Source organism: Equus quagga, chromosome 11, assembly GCF_021613505.1.
Source record: "Equus quagga isolate Etosha38 chromosome 11, UCLA_HA_Equagga_1.0, whole genome shotgun sequence".
In the NCBI taxonomy this organism is placed as follows: Eukaryota; Metazoa; Chordata; class Mammalia; order Perissodactyla; family Equidae; genus Equus; species Equus quagga.
In genome coordinates this window covers 9,283,700-9,304,492 of record NC_060277.1, presented here as the reverse complement: position 1 = coordinate 9,304,492, position 20,793 = coordinate 9,283,700, and the positions used below count along the sequence as shown (strand labels likewise).

At 37.8% G+C, this 20,793-nt stretch overlaps 1 protein-coding gene across 1 annotated transcript in view; it reads right to left on the bottom strand.

The window, feature by feature from the left end:
• Window positions 1–1,139: 1,139 nt before the first annotated feature.
• The window catches only part of THEMIS (thymocyte selection associated), a 169,027-nt gene continuing 149,373 nt past the window's right edge, over window positions 1,140–20,793 (bottom strand). Inside the window, exons 5-6 of the mRNA XM_046676938.1 lie at window positions 14,674–14,827; window positions 1,140–2,705 (exon numbers count right to left, since the gene is read on the bottom strand). Of these exons, the coding sequence (XP_046532894.1) occupies window positions 2,674–2,705; window positions 14,674–14,827 (186 nt within the window). The 3' untranslated portion in view covers window positions 1,140–2,673. The remainder of the gene's footprint in view (window positions 2,706–14,673; window positions 14,828–20,793) is intronic.

Sequence of the window (20,793 nt, the reverse complement as noted above, 5' to 3'; positions counted from 1 at the left end):
TGATACATTTTAAGGAAATCATTCTGCTACTTCATTGAGAGTACCTTGATTGGTAGCTAGAACAAGAATAAAGAGAATGATTACAGGGTGACTGCAGCAATCCAAGAAGAGCTGATTGAAGCTTGGGCCACAGTAGCAGAAGGGGAATCAGAAAGAAGTGGTAAAATGTGGAAATAGTTTGATGGTAAAATCAGAGGAATACTTTCATTCTATTAGATTCCATTGTTAGTATTCCAGCCTATTGAGATATATTTGGATCCTAATTCTGACTCTTCCTTCCCACAAATTTTACACATCCTCTTCTTTGTGGGAGTAACTTGTATCTTAAGCCTTTGGATAAACATCAAGAAGTCTCATTAATGTTGACTTTGATCTTAAAACACACACTTTTTATATTAAAGTTCTGGTTGTTAGAGCCAAACACATCTCAAAGAAGAACATTTTTCTTTCTCCATTTCTCACTCCCTTTCCATCCTGTTCCCAAAGCTGCTTGACTTATTCAATTGGGAAAAGGATACCGTTACTAACTGGTAGTCTTGGTGGTGACCCAGGCAGCCTGACAATATGGTGAAATTAGGTCATTGTGCTCAGCACTATAGGTCCCTGGTTGAAAGTATGGAGGGAGCGTCTCTGTCCTCTTGGCTTCTTTAACACACGCAGCCTCCTCCTTAGTAGTGAAGAATTGATTTCAGTTCTAATTCAAGAATATTCAAGAATATTTTATTTTATTTTTTGTTTTTTATTTTTAAAGATTTTATTTTTCCTTTTCCTCCCCAAAACCCCCCAGCACATAGTTGTATATTTTTAGTTGTGGGTCCTTCTAGTTGTGGCATGTGGGACACCACCTTAGCATGGCTTGACAAGTGAACCCTCACGAACCCTGGCGAAACCCTGGGCCGCTGAAGCGGAGAGCGAACTTAACCACTTGGCCATGGGGAGGCCCCCTCAAGAATATTTTAACTATTTATTGTAGGAAGACAGTTATTCCACAGTTAAATATGACAAAAACACATACACACACAAAGGAAAATTAGAAATTTATTTTCAACCTCCCAAAATCTTCCATAAATGAGCATGAAGTTTATTATACTTTTTAGTATCGGGAAAGCTGGAAGTACAGTACATAAAAGGACATATTAAATTAGAAATGCTGTATATGATTTCCACTGGAAAGCTCTGGGTGATTTGCAGTCAAGCTAAGACATATATTCTCTTGATTTTCTAATCAAAGAATTGTACTTACTAAAAGTACAAATTTAGTTGTTCTCATACACCGAATAAAAAATACTAAGCATTCATTATTACTTGAAAAAATAACAAATTGGCCTATGAGTTCTATGAGTCCAAAAACACCAGTTTGTCAGAGTTGTTGGGTTGAAGAAGGATTCTCTGTGGACTTCAATAATCAAACATAGGAACATAAATCTTGAAAAGTTCTTGTTCTTTTGGCCAAAAATAAGCAAAATAAATAAAAGTGAAACCACCTCAGAAAATTTCAGAAATTGTAAATAACAAAGTATATTACCACATCAAATCGCAAAACAACTTCTAGGGTATGGGAAATCAGGATTCACTACTGCTTAAAAAGAAAAGCAAAGGTAAGTGGAAGTAAGCTAAATCAGAGTATTAACACTGACTGAAATATCTCTAACCATAATTATTTTTTCTGTTGAAAAGTTGTCTCGTGATTTTTTGTCTTCAGAAACTCTTGGTACCAAACTCATGAATAGTTTCTACAGATAATGTAAAAGAATTATGACGTAGGAGATTAGCTAACAGTTTTTGTAAAGAGTATGACCTAGGAACAAAGTCCAAAGCTTACCATTAAATTCCTGTGTAATTTTAATGAAATTACTTCTGTCTCTTCATTTTGGTATTGTCCCTGTATACTTAATACATAACAATACATGAATGAAATGGTCTTCCTACAACCCTAATAAACATTCATCTAAAGGGTTACCTAGTACACAGTACATAAAATAAGAAGGCATATTATGAGATCTTTGTGATACTGCAGTCACGAACTTTGGTTGTTAGGGGGCAGAGGAGAAAGTTATGGAAAATTCCTGTGACTCATGATGACTTTGGCTGTTAAGCCTCAAACACGCTTATTTACAGTGAGTTTCTAAAGCAAACTGAGAACGTGAAGTCAAACTCATTTCCACAGCTTCAAGGTAATCAGATAAGAAACCTGAGTATTTTAAATCGCTCTTGGATATAATTATTTTTTAAGTTATTTTTAACAGGAATGCTGATAACACTAGAAAAACGGCAAAACAAATTCTGAAAAAAATATTTGGTGGGCTTTTATTCTATTTTGGACTGGTCTTACTCAGAAACTGAAATACAAAATTATCTTTCAGTTGCTTAATTGTTGGTAGTGGAAATAAGAACCAAACAAAATTTGCACATTAAATAAATACGGCCTAAGTAACAATGAAACAATACATATGAATTTAGGCACAACAAAATAGGCTATGGGAATTCCACAGCATAGGTTTCTCTTTAAGTTTTAGCTTTTTAACCTTTGAAGGTTGTTCTCTCCTTTGCAGTGGCCAGTCAGGTTTCTTCTGGGATCCGCTGGAGAATAGTTGTTTTTCAACTAGAAAGCTAGGCTTATTTTTCCATTGCAACATTCATGTTCACTGCCCAAATGGCTTCAGTCACTTCTCATTATTTTTGATGTTTTTCATTTTTGAAGATTTCTATAAGTAAAGGAAAAATAAAAGGAGTATATCAGAAATATGTATCCGAAATAACCAGGAAGGAAAATACTTGCTTTTAAATACTGTTTATAAGACACTCACATGCATATAAGCTTTTGAAATAACAATTGATAGGAAAATAAGAAGAGTCAGGGGGAAAAAAAAAAGGAAGAAATGTAAACCCTTTAGAAACAAAGTAAATGAGGTAAGAGATAATACCTTCAATTTGTGAAGCTTTGTTCAGTTTACAAAGTACTGTTCTTTGCATTTTAGTTTATCCTTATAAGAACTCCCTTTTCTTCTTTTTCTTTCTTTCTTTTTTTTTTTTTTTTGCTTGAGGAAGATTGTCTCTGAGCTAACATCTGTGCCAATTTTGTATGTGGGACGCTGCCACAGCCTGGCTTGATGACAGGTGTGTAGGTCCACCCCAGGATCCAAGATCTGAACCTGTCAACCCTGGGCCGTGGAAGCGGAGTGTGCAAATTTAACCACTATACCATCAGTCCAGCTCCTATAAAAACTCTTTATACAGGTAATGTAAAGTAAAAACCTGAATCCACAGTGAAGTTAATAGACTTGCTGAGCAATCACTCAGCTAGTAAGAGACTGAAGCTGACTGTGCTCTAAAAAAACTGAATGATTGTAGACCCAACACTCTGGCTGGGGTAAAATGCCTTCAGAATAGAGCCCAGACCTAGAACTCCAGTTCTAAAGACTTCAGAGGGCCAAAAGGCGAACTATAAATGTTCAACTGAAGAAAAAGCAGCAGGTCTCAAGCACGAGCTGTACCATCTAAAGCTTCTGTTAACGTATACGCTGACTTGACTTTAACACAACAACATATCAAACTCTCAGGTAAAAAAAAGCTGCATTGCAAATAGAAATCTTGAGTTCAGGCAAGACACTTCAGTCCTTTCCATTATGGCTTTGTGGAGCATGGGGAAGGGTGATTTAAAAAACTCCTGATAGCACACACGAGCACTATACTTAATGGTCAAGAGGTACCAAAAATCAGTCTCTCTTTAGCTCTCCCATACCTGTACATATTGGACTAGTGATCTGGTAAGTGCTGTCACGTGGATGTGGAGAGGAACACTCCGAGGCTCTGGCCCCAGAGTGCCCATTAGCCTAAGACTTTCTTCTTCCCTCCTTCCTCCCTTTTTCCTCCCATTTCTTCCTTCCTTTCCTCCTTCTCTCTCCGTCCCTCTCTCTTTCTTCCCTTTGTTTTTCCCTTCTTCCCTTCTCTCTCTCCCTCTAGTCTTTCCTTCCTCCCCTCCCCATCTTCTTCCTCTCTGTTTCCTTCCTTCCTTCCTGTCTTCCTTCCCTCTTTTTCTGCTACATACTAAATCCACATAACGTTAAGGAAGTTATCTAAGTTTTATGTGCCTCGTTTCCTCAGCTTTAAAAAAAAGAGGGAATATAATAATAGTGCCTATTTTATAGGTTTATGGCAAATATTAAATAAGTTAATAAATGTACACAGTTGGTGTTTTACAGTGAAGAGTTTTACTGTCTCACTGTTAGCTATTTTTATTATATGTGTGAAATACAAAGGCAAAATATAGTTTTTTGACCTCTGAGGGGCTCACAGACTAATTGGGAAAGAAGAAAGGAGATGCCAAAGTAGAAAGAAACAGAATTTCTCCACATATCATGTTAATTTCCCCAGCAACCTGATTTTATTTTTCTCTGTCAACATCTCCCCTCGGTGTTAACTGGGGCTGGTGGCTGGGGTCGGGTGAGGGTAGTTAGTGGCCTGATGAGAGCAAGGAAGTCTGGATTCCATGCTCACCTCGATTTCATGCTCTCTCCTCATCATCTGCTATCCCCAATTGCTGCCTTTCGATTTCTAAGCTTTTCTTACATCACAAACAGCAATAAAACTACACATTGTAGAATAAGCATTATAGATGAAAGAACACAGGATTTTTAGGCAGTGTGCCCAGATTTAATTCCCACTCCTATCACCTACTATCTTTGTGACTATATCTGTAAAAAGGGATAACAACAGTATTTCTCAGTGTCGCGTTTCTTGGGGGAAGAAGTGGGGTGAGGGCAAATGAAATACATTAGAGCATAGAGAAGAACCTGAAAACCTAGGTCTGACTCCTGATTCTAAGACTTACTGGCTGTGTGTCTTGAGGAATCTCGGAATTCCATTTCCTTATCTGTGAATGAGTTTTGAGAGTAATAACTGAATCATAGAGTGGAGGAAACATCAAACGAAATAATGGACCTGCAAATGCTTTGTAAAATGTAAAGTGCTACAGAAATATTACTTGCTATTACCACCTAATATTCACATAAAACTATTATAAGCCTGTCATTTGACAGCTCAATCTGTCACCTTGACAGTTATTAGTCCCACTCTCCTTTGTCAATAAACTGATTCAAGATAGTACATAGTTAAGCAGAAAAATGGGAGGTGAGGGAATTAGGATAATTAAATTATTTCAATATAAAATAATAGGAATTAAACAACCTTAGTTTTGGAAGGGACCTTACAAGTCACCTCTCTCTGCCTGATCTAGCCCAATCTTCCTCCCAGTACAGGAAGGTTCTAAAAAACATCTGTGCTCTAGTGGCTGGCTCAAGTTGACAGAGCAGATTTCATATTGAATAGAAACTGTGTCTTTTATTGCATTAGCTTTCAAGAAACCTCAAAATGTGCAAGAACTAATTTTTCTGGTAATTATTTAGGTTTCAAAATTCAAGTTGATTGAAAATCCTCAACTCTTTTGGCATTCATCAACCATTCCTTTTGGAAATGTCACAAACTTAATATGGAGGTGATGTTTCTTACACTGAATTGAATATTCACTGATTACTTTTGAATATTCAGAATTACTTAGATGATCAAATCAACTGAAGACTGTGGAATCATGTACATTCAGTTCTTCAGGCATCTAGCCAAACACTTCATCCATAGAGGCATAGATATAGAATGCAATTTCATTTTATTTTGCTTTGCTCTCTAAAAAATATCTCTCACTAGTCAAAAGTGTCCTTCAATGGTCAAAATCTGCATCTTTGTGAGAAAAACCTACTGTTCAATCCACAAAATGAAGCTTTATATACATAAAATTAGATGAGAATTTTTTTGAATGAGAGGATTGAGTGAAAGAAAGTCTCCATTTTCTTTTATTTTAGAGGAATCAAGTTCAAGTATACCTAAATCTGCTTTACATTCTCTTATAAAGCTGATGTTCCCTGAAGAGTTTATTTGAAACAAGGCCAGTCACACTCTGCTCGTTTTCCCTTTTGGGAACTTGGGTACCAGTCTCTTCAACTTGCTCAACTTGATGGTGAACAGTCAAACCTACAGGGAGCACATCTACCCTCTTTAGGAGGCAGCTTGTGAAATGCAGTTTCCTGGAATCTCTTCTGAACATGTTCAACAGGATTTTCTTCCTTGTACCCATTTTCATCCTTGTACCCATCCTCTACTTTCCTTTCATTAATACCTTTTGTAATTAAATAATTGGTTGAAATTGAAATAGCTGCTTTATTCTTCCTCTCATCTGTAGCGATTAAGTGGATATGCATCATTTTTCAGAAGTGAGTCTTATATTTATACTCCTGACAACTGTTTTGGCATACAGAAAATGTTTGATAGATGTCACTCATTATCTGTCAAGTACAGAACGGGTTTCATTTCTTTATTCAAGAAATATTTATTGAGAGATCACAATAAGTCAGGCAGTCTTCTAGAATCTAAGGATAGAGCAAACTGATAAAAATCCCTGCCCTCATGGTGCCCTCATATGGGGAAGGGGACCCATAACAAAATAAAGAGATGGTGATGGCCCCATGGCTGAGTGGTTAAGCTTGCACTCTGCTTCAGTGGCCCAGGGTCTGCCAGTTCAGATCCTGAGCGCAGACCTACACACCACTCATCAAGCCATGCTGTGGTGGCATCCTACATAGAAGAATTAGAATGACATACAATTAGGATATACAAGAACGTACTGGAGCTTTGGGGAGAAAAGAAAAAAAATAACAAGAGGAAGATAGGCACAGATGTTAGCTCAGGGCCAATCTTCCTCACCAAAAATAAATAAATAAAGAGATGATGTGTATAGTATGTTAGATGGTATAGGGAAGATAGGTGGTCCCAGTTAGGAAGGTTACAGTTTCAATAAGGTGGTTAGAGAGGGGATCACCAAGAAGGCAATGGCTGAGGAAAGACCTCAAGGAGACAAAGCTGAAAGTCATGTGGCTCTCCGCAGGGAAAATTATACCACTTAGAGAAAACAGCCTGTGTAAGCATTGAGGATGGAGCACCTCTAGAGTTTTTGAGGAATAATTAGGAAGCCAATGTAGCTAGAACGGTAAGAAAAGGGAAGAAGTAGAGAGAACACTGAAGGATTTTGAGAAAAGGAGTTACGTCATCTGACTAAGATGTACACACATTCACTGTGGCTGTTGTGATGAGGATGGACAGTATGAGGCAAGGGCAGAAGCAGACAGACTAGCTAGGAAGCCAATATAAGAATCCAGACAAGAAATGACGATGCTGTGGACTAGGTTGATAGCAGCAAACATGGTAAAAATGGTCATATTCTAGATATCGTTTGAAGATAATGCAGATAGGATTTGCTGATGGAGTGGATGTGATGAGTGAGAAGAAGAGAAAGGTTGTTCTCAATTCTCCTAGTGCATTATTTTTTCCTAGTGTGATCCAGAGACCCCGTGCATCAGAATCACCCAAGAAACATGTTGAAATAGATTCCAGGTTCCAACCTGAGAGCTTCTGAATCATACTATCTAGAGCAGAGGCTGCAAACTTTTACTCTAAAGGACCAGGGAGCAAATATTTTACACTTTGCACATGGTCTCTGTCAAAACTGCTGCTACTGTGTGAAAGCAGTCATGGACAAAATGTAAATGAGTGAGTGAAGCTGTATTCCAATGAAACTCTATATAGACATTGAAATGTGAATTTCATCTAATTTTCACATGTCAGAAAGTATTCCTTTTCTTTTAATTTTTTCCCAGCAATTTAAAATGACAAAACAAACATTCTTACCTCATGGGCTATACAAAAGCAGGCATGGGACAGATCTGACCACTACCAGAGTTTGCCAATGCTGCTCTAGAGAGCAGACCCCAAGAATATCTATTTTTAACATGCTCAGTAAGTGACTTTTTTTATCCACAAGAACTTAGCAAATTACTGAGATAAATTTTAGTTATCACCATTTGTTCCTTCTTGCTTTGCTTAGTTCATGGCCAGAACAAAGATGGGCTTCTTGAGTGAAATAAGAACTATAATTCGTTTGGAACAATGAATAAAGAAAGATTGTCACCTGCCAAGAAGAAAGAGTAGAAGAAAGAGGGAAAGAAATTAAAAATGATAAGACTGAAAGTTGTTCATGAATAAAATTATGGAATTGGGGAGAGGCTCAAAAGCTTATTATTTAGAAGTAACCTCCATACTTTAAAAAAAAATACATTTACCATGAAAAAGAATCAATCAATGATTTATACATGACTCCATAGATGTCAAAGACAGAGGTCACCACCATATATATGCAGTCCCTTGTTCTACTCAAGTTCAGATGCTGTCGATGGTCTTTAAAAATATACTATTTTGTCATATGAAAGAATACCATCTATCATAAATTGCGCATCACGTACGTGCCTCATCTCTGCTTGTAGCAGCCCCGTGTTAGGTCTCAGTTGTCATGGGTTTTCACAGTGACATCTCTTCTCTTTTATTTTATCATCTAGTGCTTCAATTGTTCTTTCTTTCTACTTTTACACTCAAATCATAAAATAATGTGGAGGAAATAAGAAAAAAGTTAATTCACTTAAATGGACTTGTTAATCATAATCATGTTACTGAACTAGCGATCATTCTGGGTTTAAAATAATTAGTTTTGTTTCTTAATCCAGCACGTATTTCTCAACCCTATCACTACTTTTCTGCCATACTATTGTCTTCTTTGCCTCAAGATTTAATTCATCAAAGTTTCATTTCTGAGACTGAATCAAATAGAAAATGACAATTTTTATTTTAGAGAAAATTATTTTTAAAAATACACTCAAATGCAGTTTTAAGTCCTACTAGATAGATCTAAAACTATTAGCAAAGAGCTTTTGCATTTTTTAAAGAACTCATTGGTGAAAAGAAAATAAGTTCATATGTCTCTAGCAGACATTCTGAAAGCGGTAATAAGAAGAGAGAGGACATGGACAGTAGGCAAGATTTCAAACAGGACACCTCAATAACCTGTCTCCATCTGACACTTCTAGCTCCTAAGAGCTGAAGGACATATTTCTTCAAATCTCTAATAGATTAAGTGTCTCATGGTAGTGAGAGTTGCATCACTCTACGATATCCGAAGAGGCCGTAGGATCACATGCTATCAGAATTGACAAGTCATAAAGGTTACCTGGCACACCTCCTATTTTGGTGAGGAAAGTATAACTCAGAAAAATGAAATGGCTTGTGAAAGGCTACACAGGTTGTGCAGCGCTGAGACTAGACCTCAGGGTACCTGCATTTTGTTTTCAGGCCCAGGGTTCATGTTACATGTGAGCCAGAGTTAATACGATAACACAGGAATCAATACGCAGTAGGTGCCAAATAAAGGCCGTTGATTGAGTTCTATGATAATAATAAAATAATTTTTTAGTGATTATTCTGTGCCAGTCTCTACTCTGTGCCAGTCTCATTACACAATTTCATGTGAAACGGGTATTTTTAGCCTCATTTTACCAAAAAGGAAACAAAATCACAAAGAAATGTGACATTCTTTGAATGAGCACTGAATCTTGGGTCTGCCTGGTTGCAAAGCCTGAACATTTTCCTCTATGCCCCACCATCTCACAGGCTGTTTCCCCAGTGGTTACTCTTCCTGTCCAGCCACGGATTGAGGAGAGAATGGAGGGAAACAAAAAAAAGAAAAGATTGCTTTGCCTAGAGAACTGTTTTCCTTTTCAATATGGTGTATGGTTTTGCTTTTATAATTAACATTCTGCTAATGAGATCTCCCATTGGTGAAGGCTGACGAGTCAGATTTTCCGTGAAGAGCAAGCACTGCAGGAAATAAATTAATCTCTAGGGAAGAAGTGGGGCAAGGCTGTCAGTACTCACACGACTGCCTAATAGGAAATGATATTTCAGAATTTTTCAAAGAATGAAGTGACTGCCGTTCTCCTTCCAGAATATTCTTAAACATGTAAACCTCCTGAGAAGAGGAAAGCAGGTAGCTATAAAATGAAGTGCAATCTTATAACATTTGACTTCAGGCTGTCAGTATTTCCAGACTGTGATAATATCCCCTGGAAATGTAAAGGAAGTTCTACTAGCGTCATTATTTTGTTTATGTTACGAAAAAGCCATATCGATGTTAAATAGAAGGATAAAAGATGTACCAGATTTCAGATCACCAGTTTGAAATTATCCACTCTTTTAAATAACAGGCTTTCTAGTCTTTGGAGTAAAAGTAATCATTGAGCTTAGCATTACACACTGCTTAGAATAACACTGAGGGCCGGCCTGGTGGTGTAGTGGTGAAGTTTGTGCGTTCTGCTTCAGCAGCACAGAGTTCGCAGGTTCAGACCTTGGGTGTGGACCTAAACACCACTCATCAAGCCATGCCATGGTAGCATCCCATATATAAAATACGGGAAGATTGGCACAGATGTTAGCTCAGCGCCGATTGTCCTCACCAAATAGAAAAAAAAAGAAAGAAAGAATAACGCTGAATTATTGAAGTGTTTCTTTATTAAAATTGAGAAACAAGAATATATTTTATGATATCCAAAGTACCTACCTCTCGATATACTCAGTCATTCAGACAAAGTTTTAATATAGAATCCCCACTTTCAAAATAGTCCTGATAGGGAACTGACTTATGTTTGGTTTCCCATCATACAAGTAAAATCTGAAGTTTAGGTTAAACATTCAGATTAAATTAAAACTCAATAGAAAGACTTCTTTATCTTCTTATAGATGCATTCTTTATTTCTAGCTTCCACCTTGACCACAGTGAAAAGTTTTCCCATAGAGCTTGTTTCCTCTCTTCTGTTTAATTTACCACAGTAAGTAAGTTCTTAGATGTGGTGAATCATTTCCATGTGAGTCTTACTTAGAGATGAGCAACAGCCGTATCACTCTACGATATCAGACTAGGCCATAGAACCACATGCTTTCAGAATTTTCAGAGCATAAAGTTCACCTCGCACGCTCGCTATTTTGGTGAGACAAGTATGACTCAGAAAAAATGAAAAGGCTTGTGAAAGGCTACACATCCAGGTCGTGCATAGCTGGAACTAGATCTTAGGGTATCTGTATTTTGTTTTCAGGCCCAGGGTTCATCTCATTGCTTGACAAGTCTAATCCATGAAGGATGAGTCATGGCATGGGGTCACTCTAAAGATGTAGGGATAATTAGAAGAACATAGTTGAAGCTTTCTGGTGAAAGGAAATTCCATCCAAGAAGGTTGATCAGGAGAGTACAAAATTTGCTCAGTAGAGAACACTTACGTAGGGCAAAATCCAACAGGCATATTTTAAAAGATTATCTGTCCTGGCAAAGATTGTAGTTTTTAAAGAGACACATAAAGAGGGAAAAAGAAACCAGCCTCCTATTTAGCCAGTCAGATCACCAGAAGCAATCACTGCAATTAATGAGCGACCTACATAATAACCACATCCTTCTCACAACTAAATGATGATCCTCTGATACCAAATGACTTTGCCCTTGGCTGAAGGAAGCCACCTTGCCCACAGTCACTCCTCCTTCTCAGGGCAGCTGCATCAATGATTAATTGATGCAAGGCTATAAAAGCCTGGCCCCCTCACCCCAATACAGGACAACTCTGAAGAGCCACGCCAGCTCCAGCGCTCCCTGTGAGGCCAGCGGAGGTCTGGGTTGGGACTGCATTATGATTCAACTCCTCCCTCTGCCCAGACGTGTTTGGTTCCTCTGCCTTATGTGTTGCTCCTGAGAGCACTTCCCAGTAAACCCTCCCTGTGCAAGTCCACCCTGGGGACTGGACGTGCAACAAATAGCTTAAAACAAACATTTGCACTGAACACGTCATCTGCCAAAAATAGCTCTTAAACTGATTAAACAGTGAAGCCCTGTGCTCCTCCTGAGCTACCGCAGCTAAGGTAAGACAGGGATGAGGGCCACTAGAGAAGGGCAGGGCTTCCACGTCTCTGCACAATTGCAGTGACTTTTGGACTCAGAGGAGCCAGTGACTCGTCTCCAAAGAGGGTTTCTAATACCTCCCACAACCATGGGACTCATAGAGGCCATGAAATTCCCAAGAGGATACAGTTCTTATAGGAAAAAAGTGCAGACAGAAACTCAGAGACTGCAAGAGTCAGGTGCGCACAGCCAGCGCTTGGCACAACGTACTGTCAGGAAGCAAAGTTTTCCTTAGCAATCAACTCATAGAGATGTAGAAGTTAATTATAGTAGCTATGATTCAATTGGGATTTATTATGTACTATACTAACTTTAACCTATTTTATTTAAAATATTCTTCAAAATGGCCTACAGTATAGTGCTATTATTAACTCAATTTTACAAATAAAAAGATAGAGAGGTTAACAAATTGCTCATGGTACACAGCCAGCAAGTGGGAGGCCAAGATTTAAACCCAGCAGTCTGAGGTCAGACTCCAGAGGTTAACCACTTAATCATCCTTTCAGAGAACTGTTCTTTCAGTAATTTATGGACAAAATATCATGCAGACTCAAAAACAATGTTCCTAAAATAAGACATGGGACTTGTGGGGCAAACAGAGGGAACCAAGGACACAGAGAAGGTCATCCATGAGATCTGGTGGGACATTTCCATCAGTTTCTTAGTGAAGAGGAAGTGGGGCTGACAGTACTGATTCTGAGGTATAGTTGGCTATACTCCTGGCCTCAAGAGAGAAAACTCTCATCATACTACATGCGTTCAGCCATTCACGGCGAACCTTCTAGTTGTTTACATTGAATTCCAAAATAAAGAATTCCCTTTAGCATAATTATTAGATACGTATTTAAAATAGTTGCCCTTCATCTAACTGAAAGAATAAGATCTGGGTGTCCAGAAGGACAAGACTAGAAAAGCAGCACCCCCGTCTTAACAAAGTTTTCGTTCTTGCTTTTGCTTCTGTCTGTGATACACTACAATGACTCTAAAGCCGCCACTCTCACCCAAAGTGAATTTGGGAAGTGACTCGTTCGAGTCTAAGCATTCAAAAGAGGAGAAAGCTCAGAAAGGGTATCATTTGCCCATCCTGAACTCCAAGGTGGTCATCGAATATTCAGAGAGGAGCTATATCCATGTCAAGCATGGTCAAGGTTAAGTGGAGATCCACTGAGTTTTTTTTTTTTCAAATGAAGAAACATATACTACAGTAGACAAGATAAAAGTGAGGTTTGAAGAATTATATTTCAGCTATACTTAACTTCGTATTTTTACTTAAGGATTGTCATGCAACTCTAATTCATAATGAAGACAGACTCTGTGATTTACTACAAATTGGGAAAGCAAATGAAATATTGCCCAGAGGAGCATACTAAATAATTTCTAAAGAAATGTATGTTGATATTAACTTAATCTAAATAAGGAGATTTTATTTTCTTCTCTTGAATAAAGTTAGAAAATCTCGCTTGCCTAGAACCACTACTTTAATTCCGGGTCCCCCTTTTTTTTTAAACCATCACTTACAGGCAATATGCTAAAGCAGGTGCTGCCCTGGTCTGTAACATACTCTGCAGTATTCATTCAGGGTGCAAGGCTGGGGATGTCACATACCATCCCAGGAAGATGCACACACAGGGGTAGATCAGATAACAAGTTTTCCTATGATTGAAACAAAAACTTTGATCTCAGTAACTGCATTACCTGGTACTTTTTAGAACGTATAACCTTAAGGAAAAAAAATTGTTTCCAATGAATTAATAATAGCTTGAGACGCAACATGCTGCAACAGTTTTCACTGTAGTAGTTGCTTCTTTTATAGTCACACTTGATTAGTATTTGAAATTTGGAGGAACTGCAATATGCATGGTTTTCAAAGCCCTTTACAGAATTTCATTTTTATCACTCAGAGAAAGTCAATGAAAAGGTAATAAGAAAAGCTCTATGGGATATTTTTTATAGGAGTGTCAGAAGCCAGTAAGCTAACTACATGAAAGAACCCAGATGTACAGACAGAGTTTCAGCAGAAACACTTCAGAGACTTTGTATCTCATATTTTGACATTTTCATGCCCTTGGAGGAAAAAAGTGCTGGCTACTAAACTGAATAAGGAGGGGAAAGGCACAAACCGTATGCTTGAGAATAATTACAGTTTCAATTTTCCTACAAACGAAATGTGAAGTTTCAAAGATAAATTGTAACAGAAACTGAGCTGTTCCGTGTGTCTAAAATATTGCCAAGAAAGAAAATTCTCATTTCCCTTGCTAACTCATCCTACATTTCCACAATATGGAAGTCAGTCTGGGTCGCTTAATTGAATGCTGTCAACTTCTCCACAAGCCCATTTGCTCTTGCTTTGCTTCCAGTAGAGATGAAAAATATCAGATCACCATCTCTACAAAGTAAACTATCATCACTCAGGTCTGCTTAGATTAAATATTCAACAATTCTTTACATTAAAAACATCTCAATTATTTTAACATCTTCTCAAGCCATTAATCCTTCTAGTTAATTCTAGCAAAAATTTCAAAATATTATCATGATAACACAAGCAGTCTTAAAATACACTTGCTTGGCCATGAAAATCATAAATGAGGAGAAAAATCTAATAACAGCAAACAATGAACAGATCTATCATTATTGTGAATGTTCACTATTATGCTACACTGAAAACAACATTTCAATGAGATTTGCAGGCAGGGTGGTCACTTTGACTGAGCCACATATTCCAGACAAAGTGGTAGTAAGAATCTGCACACCATGCATTCGTCATGTAGGCAGTTGAAACCAATCCCGGTGGCTGAACTGACCTGTGGTTGCATTGGTGCCTGTGACTGCAGTTGGCCCACTCTTGCTTCTCTCTTTCTCCAAAACAGCCAAATCATTTTGAAAACCAACTGGAGCTTTTGAATCCAGGCCAGGCTGATTTGAGTGCGGTTTCTTGGATATGTCTACATGGAGACTCTGAAATGACATGGGCCAGAGTGATTCATTTCACACACAAATTATCAGTCCAAAATAAATGCTTTCCAGAGATAATGAAAAGGATGAACATTTATCATGTGGTAAATTATTTATATAAATCTGAAACAGAACATGCTCCATGTCAAAGTGAGTTCCAAATTATATTTTCATCAATATATTTTGGTAAATTAGTTGCAGAATTTTTGAGGTAATCTAAGTGACTAAAATATGAAGTCACCTCAGAAAATCATCTTCAAAGACTACTTGTGTATATTACTTTTTTCATGTGAAGCTAATAATATATTTTCCATTTAGAACATTTTCACTCAGTTTTTATTCTTATAGTTAAATAATCCAGCACTTTATTATATATCATATAACTACATATTGTATAATGAAGAGCAGGTTTCACATCTGTACTATCTGTACTCTTTATATAAAACAAATCATAACATCTACTTTAAAATAACCTACACTTTAATCAGCATTATGTAAACTTGGGAAAGCTCCTCTAGTCAATTTAAGAATAACAATTCATTACAACAATGAATTATTAAGGCATAACATCAAGAGATTCTAAAACTCATCTCACATATAAGAGATGTCATAGTGGTTGATACTATACTGACATATTATATTCTTCAAAAGAATCATAAGATAGGAGTAAAAACTAAAGACCTAAATAGAAATTGAATTTTCAGCCCTTTGCTTCGTACTCATATTCAAACTAGAAGTTCTTCAGTTTGAGCATGATTATAAATTATTCAAAGATTCATACAGTCAAAATTAGCCAGTCAGATTTGGGCATATACATTAGTCCTTTTGGTTCACTAAAGGATACTAGAGTAAACAATTTTCTTTAAGTTCCTTCTACAGATTGTGTATAGCATTACATTCATTAAAAGCTTGGATCAAAGTCTTTAAAGCTTGGAAAAAGGCAATAGCGAAATTCAGGTCCAGCAAGACTAAATAATTTACCCAAATTAACAAAATGCACAGGGCCAAGCCTCAGTAATATATCTCCTGGCCCTTAGTCCAGTGCTCTTCATGCCACTCTGTGATCCGTTTGTTCACTTCCTCTTTCAGTGTGGTGGAATGGTTGCTCTGGTGGCCCCAATTCTTCAACCCCTTTTGTATCCATGTTCTTCCCATATAGTGTTGCAGTACCCTCCTACTCTGACTTTTGACTTGTCCATGTGGCTTCTTCTGGACCAACAGGATGTTGGCACCTGTGACACAGAGACTTGAAAGATGCTTGCACAGTTGTTTTTTTCTCATTCTTGCCCTCCCACTATGCCATAACAACATACCTAGACCAGCCTGCTGGAGGCTGAGCAGGAAAAAGATCAGATTCAGGTTACCCCAGCCATCTGAATTGAGACAACCAACAGGCAGTGGAACTCCAGACATTTGGGTGAACCCAGCCTTCATTGACTGAAACTGACTCAGGTCAACTGAATCTTACAGCCTCATGAACTAAATAAATGTGGTTTTGACCATATGCCATTAAGTTTTCCTGGTGAGTATGCAGCCTCATGTGGTGATAAATAACTGCTACATCTAACAGTCATTTATCTATAGTATCCCAGATACTGGGTGTAGTGTGAGAATACAAATATAAATATGACGTTGTTTCAGACTCTAAATTGTTCAAACACAATTTCTTAAATTGTTTAAACAGAGAATTGAAATAGAGTGTATAAAGTCATTTGTAGATAATTCTCAAATTCCTCTCCCAATGGTAAAATATAGGATCCTGGTGATGCTACCAGGAACAACTCAAAAGATCAGAGTTTGAATGTTGGTATTACCTAGAACTAAATCACTACACTTGTTTAGAGTTGACCCATCCACAGCACACAAAAACCTAAGTCCATCACTCAGTGTGAATTTTTAAATTTATTGTCATTATTGTATTACCACATAGCTTCGGAAAGAAGCAGATTCAGCTAGCATCTAAGGACTTCAGGATTTTGAACTACATACTTTTGGAAAATATTATTCATGTTATTTAGATGAGTTTTAAGTCACAATTTCTCAGTACTGAGCAATAAACTAGATTAAACGGGGGATGTAGCTTCTTGTTTTTTCAAAACAAATTCAACTGATAATGTTAGAACATTGAGGGGGAAATATAGGAAGTTTATGCAAATTATGCTTTATATTATATCCCATACTTTAAAGAGGAAATGGAGAATTTAACTAAAATCCTTAGATCTGAAACCTTTAACATGAAACACCGAGGAGAGAAAATGACTGCTTGATCAGGAGTCAAGTATTGCAAAGGCCCAGGGCTCCTTAATGCAAATCTCTGGCAGACTGGACATTTTAGCATATTCATTTCAATAATTAAGAATCCACTTTACTGGAGGCAATCTCCTCCTCTAGTCAAGCCTTCTCAAGTTTTCCAACATCTCCTTTGCTTTATTTATTATAGGCAGGCCCTTGTACCCTTGTCCTAAGGTAAAGGGAGATAAATGTCTCTTAAGCTACTGACCCTGTCACATTCTCTCAGTCTCATTTACTTAGCCCCTCCCTCCAGTTCCTTGGGTCACCAAACCATCCCCAGGTATTGATTTTCTGCTACAATAAAATTCTCACAATGCTCCATTCTTCACTACCCAATTGCCTCCATTAAACACATCCCTCTCTCTCTCCTTTCCCTCTCTTTCTCTTTCTTCTTTTCTACTGTGCCTTCAATAAACTCGTCGCTGCAATCATTGCGAATACTTATATAGTTATATAGTATTCCATAATATATCTCTTTGATTCAAGTTGGGTTGGTCACTATCTATGGAAATTATAAAGTAAACAATGGTGATGTCAGGGAAAGTGAGAACTAGAGAACTGAGTATGTATACTCTGTGGTCCCGTATTCCCGAGGCATGGGATTGTGGCCTGACAATAATGGAAGAAATAAAACTCTCTGTAAGCATTTCAACGATGTCAAGCCTTCAACCCGAAGATCAGGTCCAGAGGAAAATGAGAAAAATAAAATGTGTGCAAAGAATAAAGAGGAACACAGGTAAGTTTGAACTTGCATGCATCAGCTCTTTGTGATCACTCTATAGTTATACTACAAAAATAAATCCTGTTTATTTTGCGTAATTTCCGTTTAACTTGTCATTAGAAATGAGTCATTAGGATTCTGTCTGCTAATGTAAAATGACTATTAAATTATTTTTCATGTTGTTCTTGGCTTGTAGTTTGCATGCTGCTTTTAGTGTTCCTGCTGAAGGCAATGATCCAATTACAAGGTACTGAATGTTTTTCTTATGAATAAAGAAAGGAACAAATAAACATTACCCCCAAAAGTTAACCCAGATGTCCATGAAAAAAATTGAGAGATTTCTTCAAATCTATCTTTCATCTCATACCTATGGCCATGTTGTTGGGTAAAAACCATCCTTTTCCAAACAATTCATTGAGATTCCCAGTTCATGATTATATTCACTTGTGTCTCTTCTCCCCAAGGGCAAATAAGGCTTGCATAAGCAAGAATATAAACTGAAAAATAATCTAAAGGTAATCATCCATATAAAAAGTCTTCTCAGACGATAATCTGAGGTTTCAAACAGTTATCCATCTATGCTAATAAGCTGCCTTTTCTGTCCAGAATATGTTCTTTATACCTGTTGAAAGAGAATGCTTTTGAGCTTGTTCTCCCCAATCCCAAAGACAAACCATCTTTGACAAGTTTCCTGTCCCTTGCAGCCTTGGGTTATTTGCAGGGGGTTGCCCAGAACTGTGGTTGACTGGCCTCATTTCATTTGCTCATCACAAGGCCATTTCCATCTCTCCCTCCTCTCCCAGGGCTTCAGGCTTTGACCCTCCCAAGTGAGACTCTTTGCTGGCATCACTTACCCTCCTCAGCTCATGCTCTTCCCCTCTCAACCATGCATACTTTCTTCTTTAAATGGGACTATGCTGGCTGGGCTCTGAGCTGGAAGGGGGCCTCAGCAGCAGTCACAGGTGCATGCCTGTGGCCCATGGAAAAGAAAGCTGCCTGTATCTGCTTCCCTGGTTGACCTGATAAGAGACGACAGCCTTCCATCTCAGCCCTTCAAGGTCCTCCTCTCCCTGCTGGACTTGCTAGGACCAGATCCCAGAAAAGCTATCCCTGCTGGAATTATGATTAGAGACCTTATCATGCATCATATATCAAAGACCATACCATGTTCTCTGCGAAGGAAATCCTTCATTTACTATTAAGACTACTTTAAACCTTTGCTTTCAAAGACATGTTTCCAGAAGATATTCTGTATTAAAGGAAGATATTATAAGTACTCATGTATTTCAGTTGCATCCTCCTCTGTTTTCTCTGCTGAAAACTGAGAACTAGACAATTTGACATCTAGAAGTCCCACCATCCAGATTTGATGCTGATTTGACCACCCTCTTGGGAAAAACCAAACCCTAGGTCCTGGATGCAGGAAGAACTCAATATACTCACACTCTTTGTTTGATGGAAACAAGCTTAAGAATTGTCCTCCAGAGTACTCATGGTGGAGAACCTCTTCCCACCCTCTGTCGAGCTCAGTTCAATCTGTTTCCTGCTACTCTAATCTTCTATGAATTTAGCCAAAAAACGAAATGGATGCTTGAAGCAATGCTTAACCAACACATCTTTATTTTAAAATGAGGTCAGAAGAGATAGCTAATCTGTTCATTAGTTATTCTTGAGAAGATAAATGAGAAGTCCAGCCACCATCAAAGATGTCAGCCCATCACTCCTAATAATGGACATGTATGCAAAAGGGTTGGCTATTTTAGAGCTGCCGTGACAAGCTCCTCCCCTACAAAATACCAAGGTCAGCTTACTGCAATGTTGATATCACGAGCACTGGAATAGCTCTTTGTGTATAAATAAATTTTCCTCTTTCTCTTTATTTTGCCTTCCTGCAAACTTTACAATTATTAATTCACATGATTATTGTTATAACTGTCATAACTCCTATATAATTGGAAAACGATAACTCTTAGACTCTGTGAGGGTATTTTGTGGCCAAAGGGCAGGAAAATTAATCTTACTTTGAATTAGAGAAACAGAAATTACAGTAGAATAAACTATGTGACACATTTTTTGTTTAGATTAATTTTTGGTGAAATTAGTTTTGAATCAGTGGACATATGAATAGCATTTGAAAAGCGTCCAGCAGAGCAAGGCTTGCTGCACACGGCAGATGGGAACCGCAGTGTACCATATAATGGTTCTGTATCTAGGAAAAGTATTCTAAATTCATTTCTTAAAAATTACATTTCAAATCATTCTAACCTTCTCGGTATTAAAACACAGCATTTCACGTGAGTGGTTGAAAAGAGTGCATCCTGGCAACCTGATTTAAAACATTGCTGTATTATTATTTGAGCTAGAAACAATTTTGATAAGTATAATTCATCTCACTGTTTCTTTAAGCATTCACATCATGTGAAATTTTAAATGGTGTGCTTGCCACCAAAGTGTTGCTAAAATGCAAAAAGTTGGTGCTATTGTGAAGTGCCCTGCATAGGATATGGTCCTTGAAGGGTGCTTCACACAGGTCACCTCATCTCAAGACGAATGACCTTTCTTTGAAACCCTTTCCCATGAAGGCTGCCCTTCTCACCTCTTCCTATTCTCACACCCTATTCCTCTTTCCCTTTATAAAGTATTGTCCGGCACTGCCATCCAACACCTTCTCTAAATTTCTATAGAATCCAGGTATGACCTTTCAGTCATATCCAGAATCCTTCCCCACTTTGCTCATAATGCCCTCTTCGGCTCAGGTCCTCCTCTTTGCTATCCCTCTACCAACATGACATCAGAGGACCTTAATGTTCACACCCATTGAACACTTTCTTCTGCTCTTTTTTAGCCTTTTGTAAGTACAATCAGAATTTGGACCTGATTGTCCCTCAGAATTTCTCCATCATCAAGATCTTGGATTCTAGCAGTCTCTTCTCAGCTCACACTTACTTAACACTAT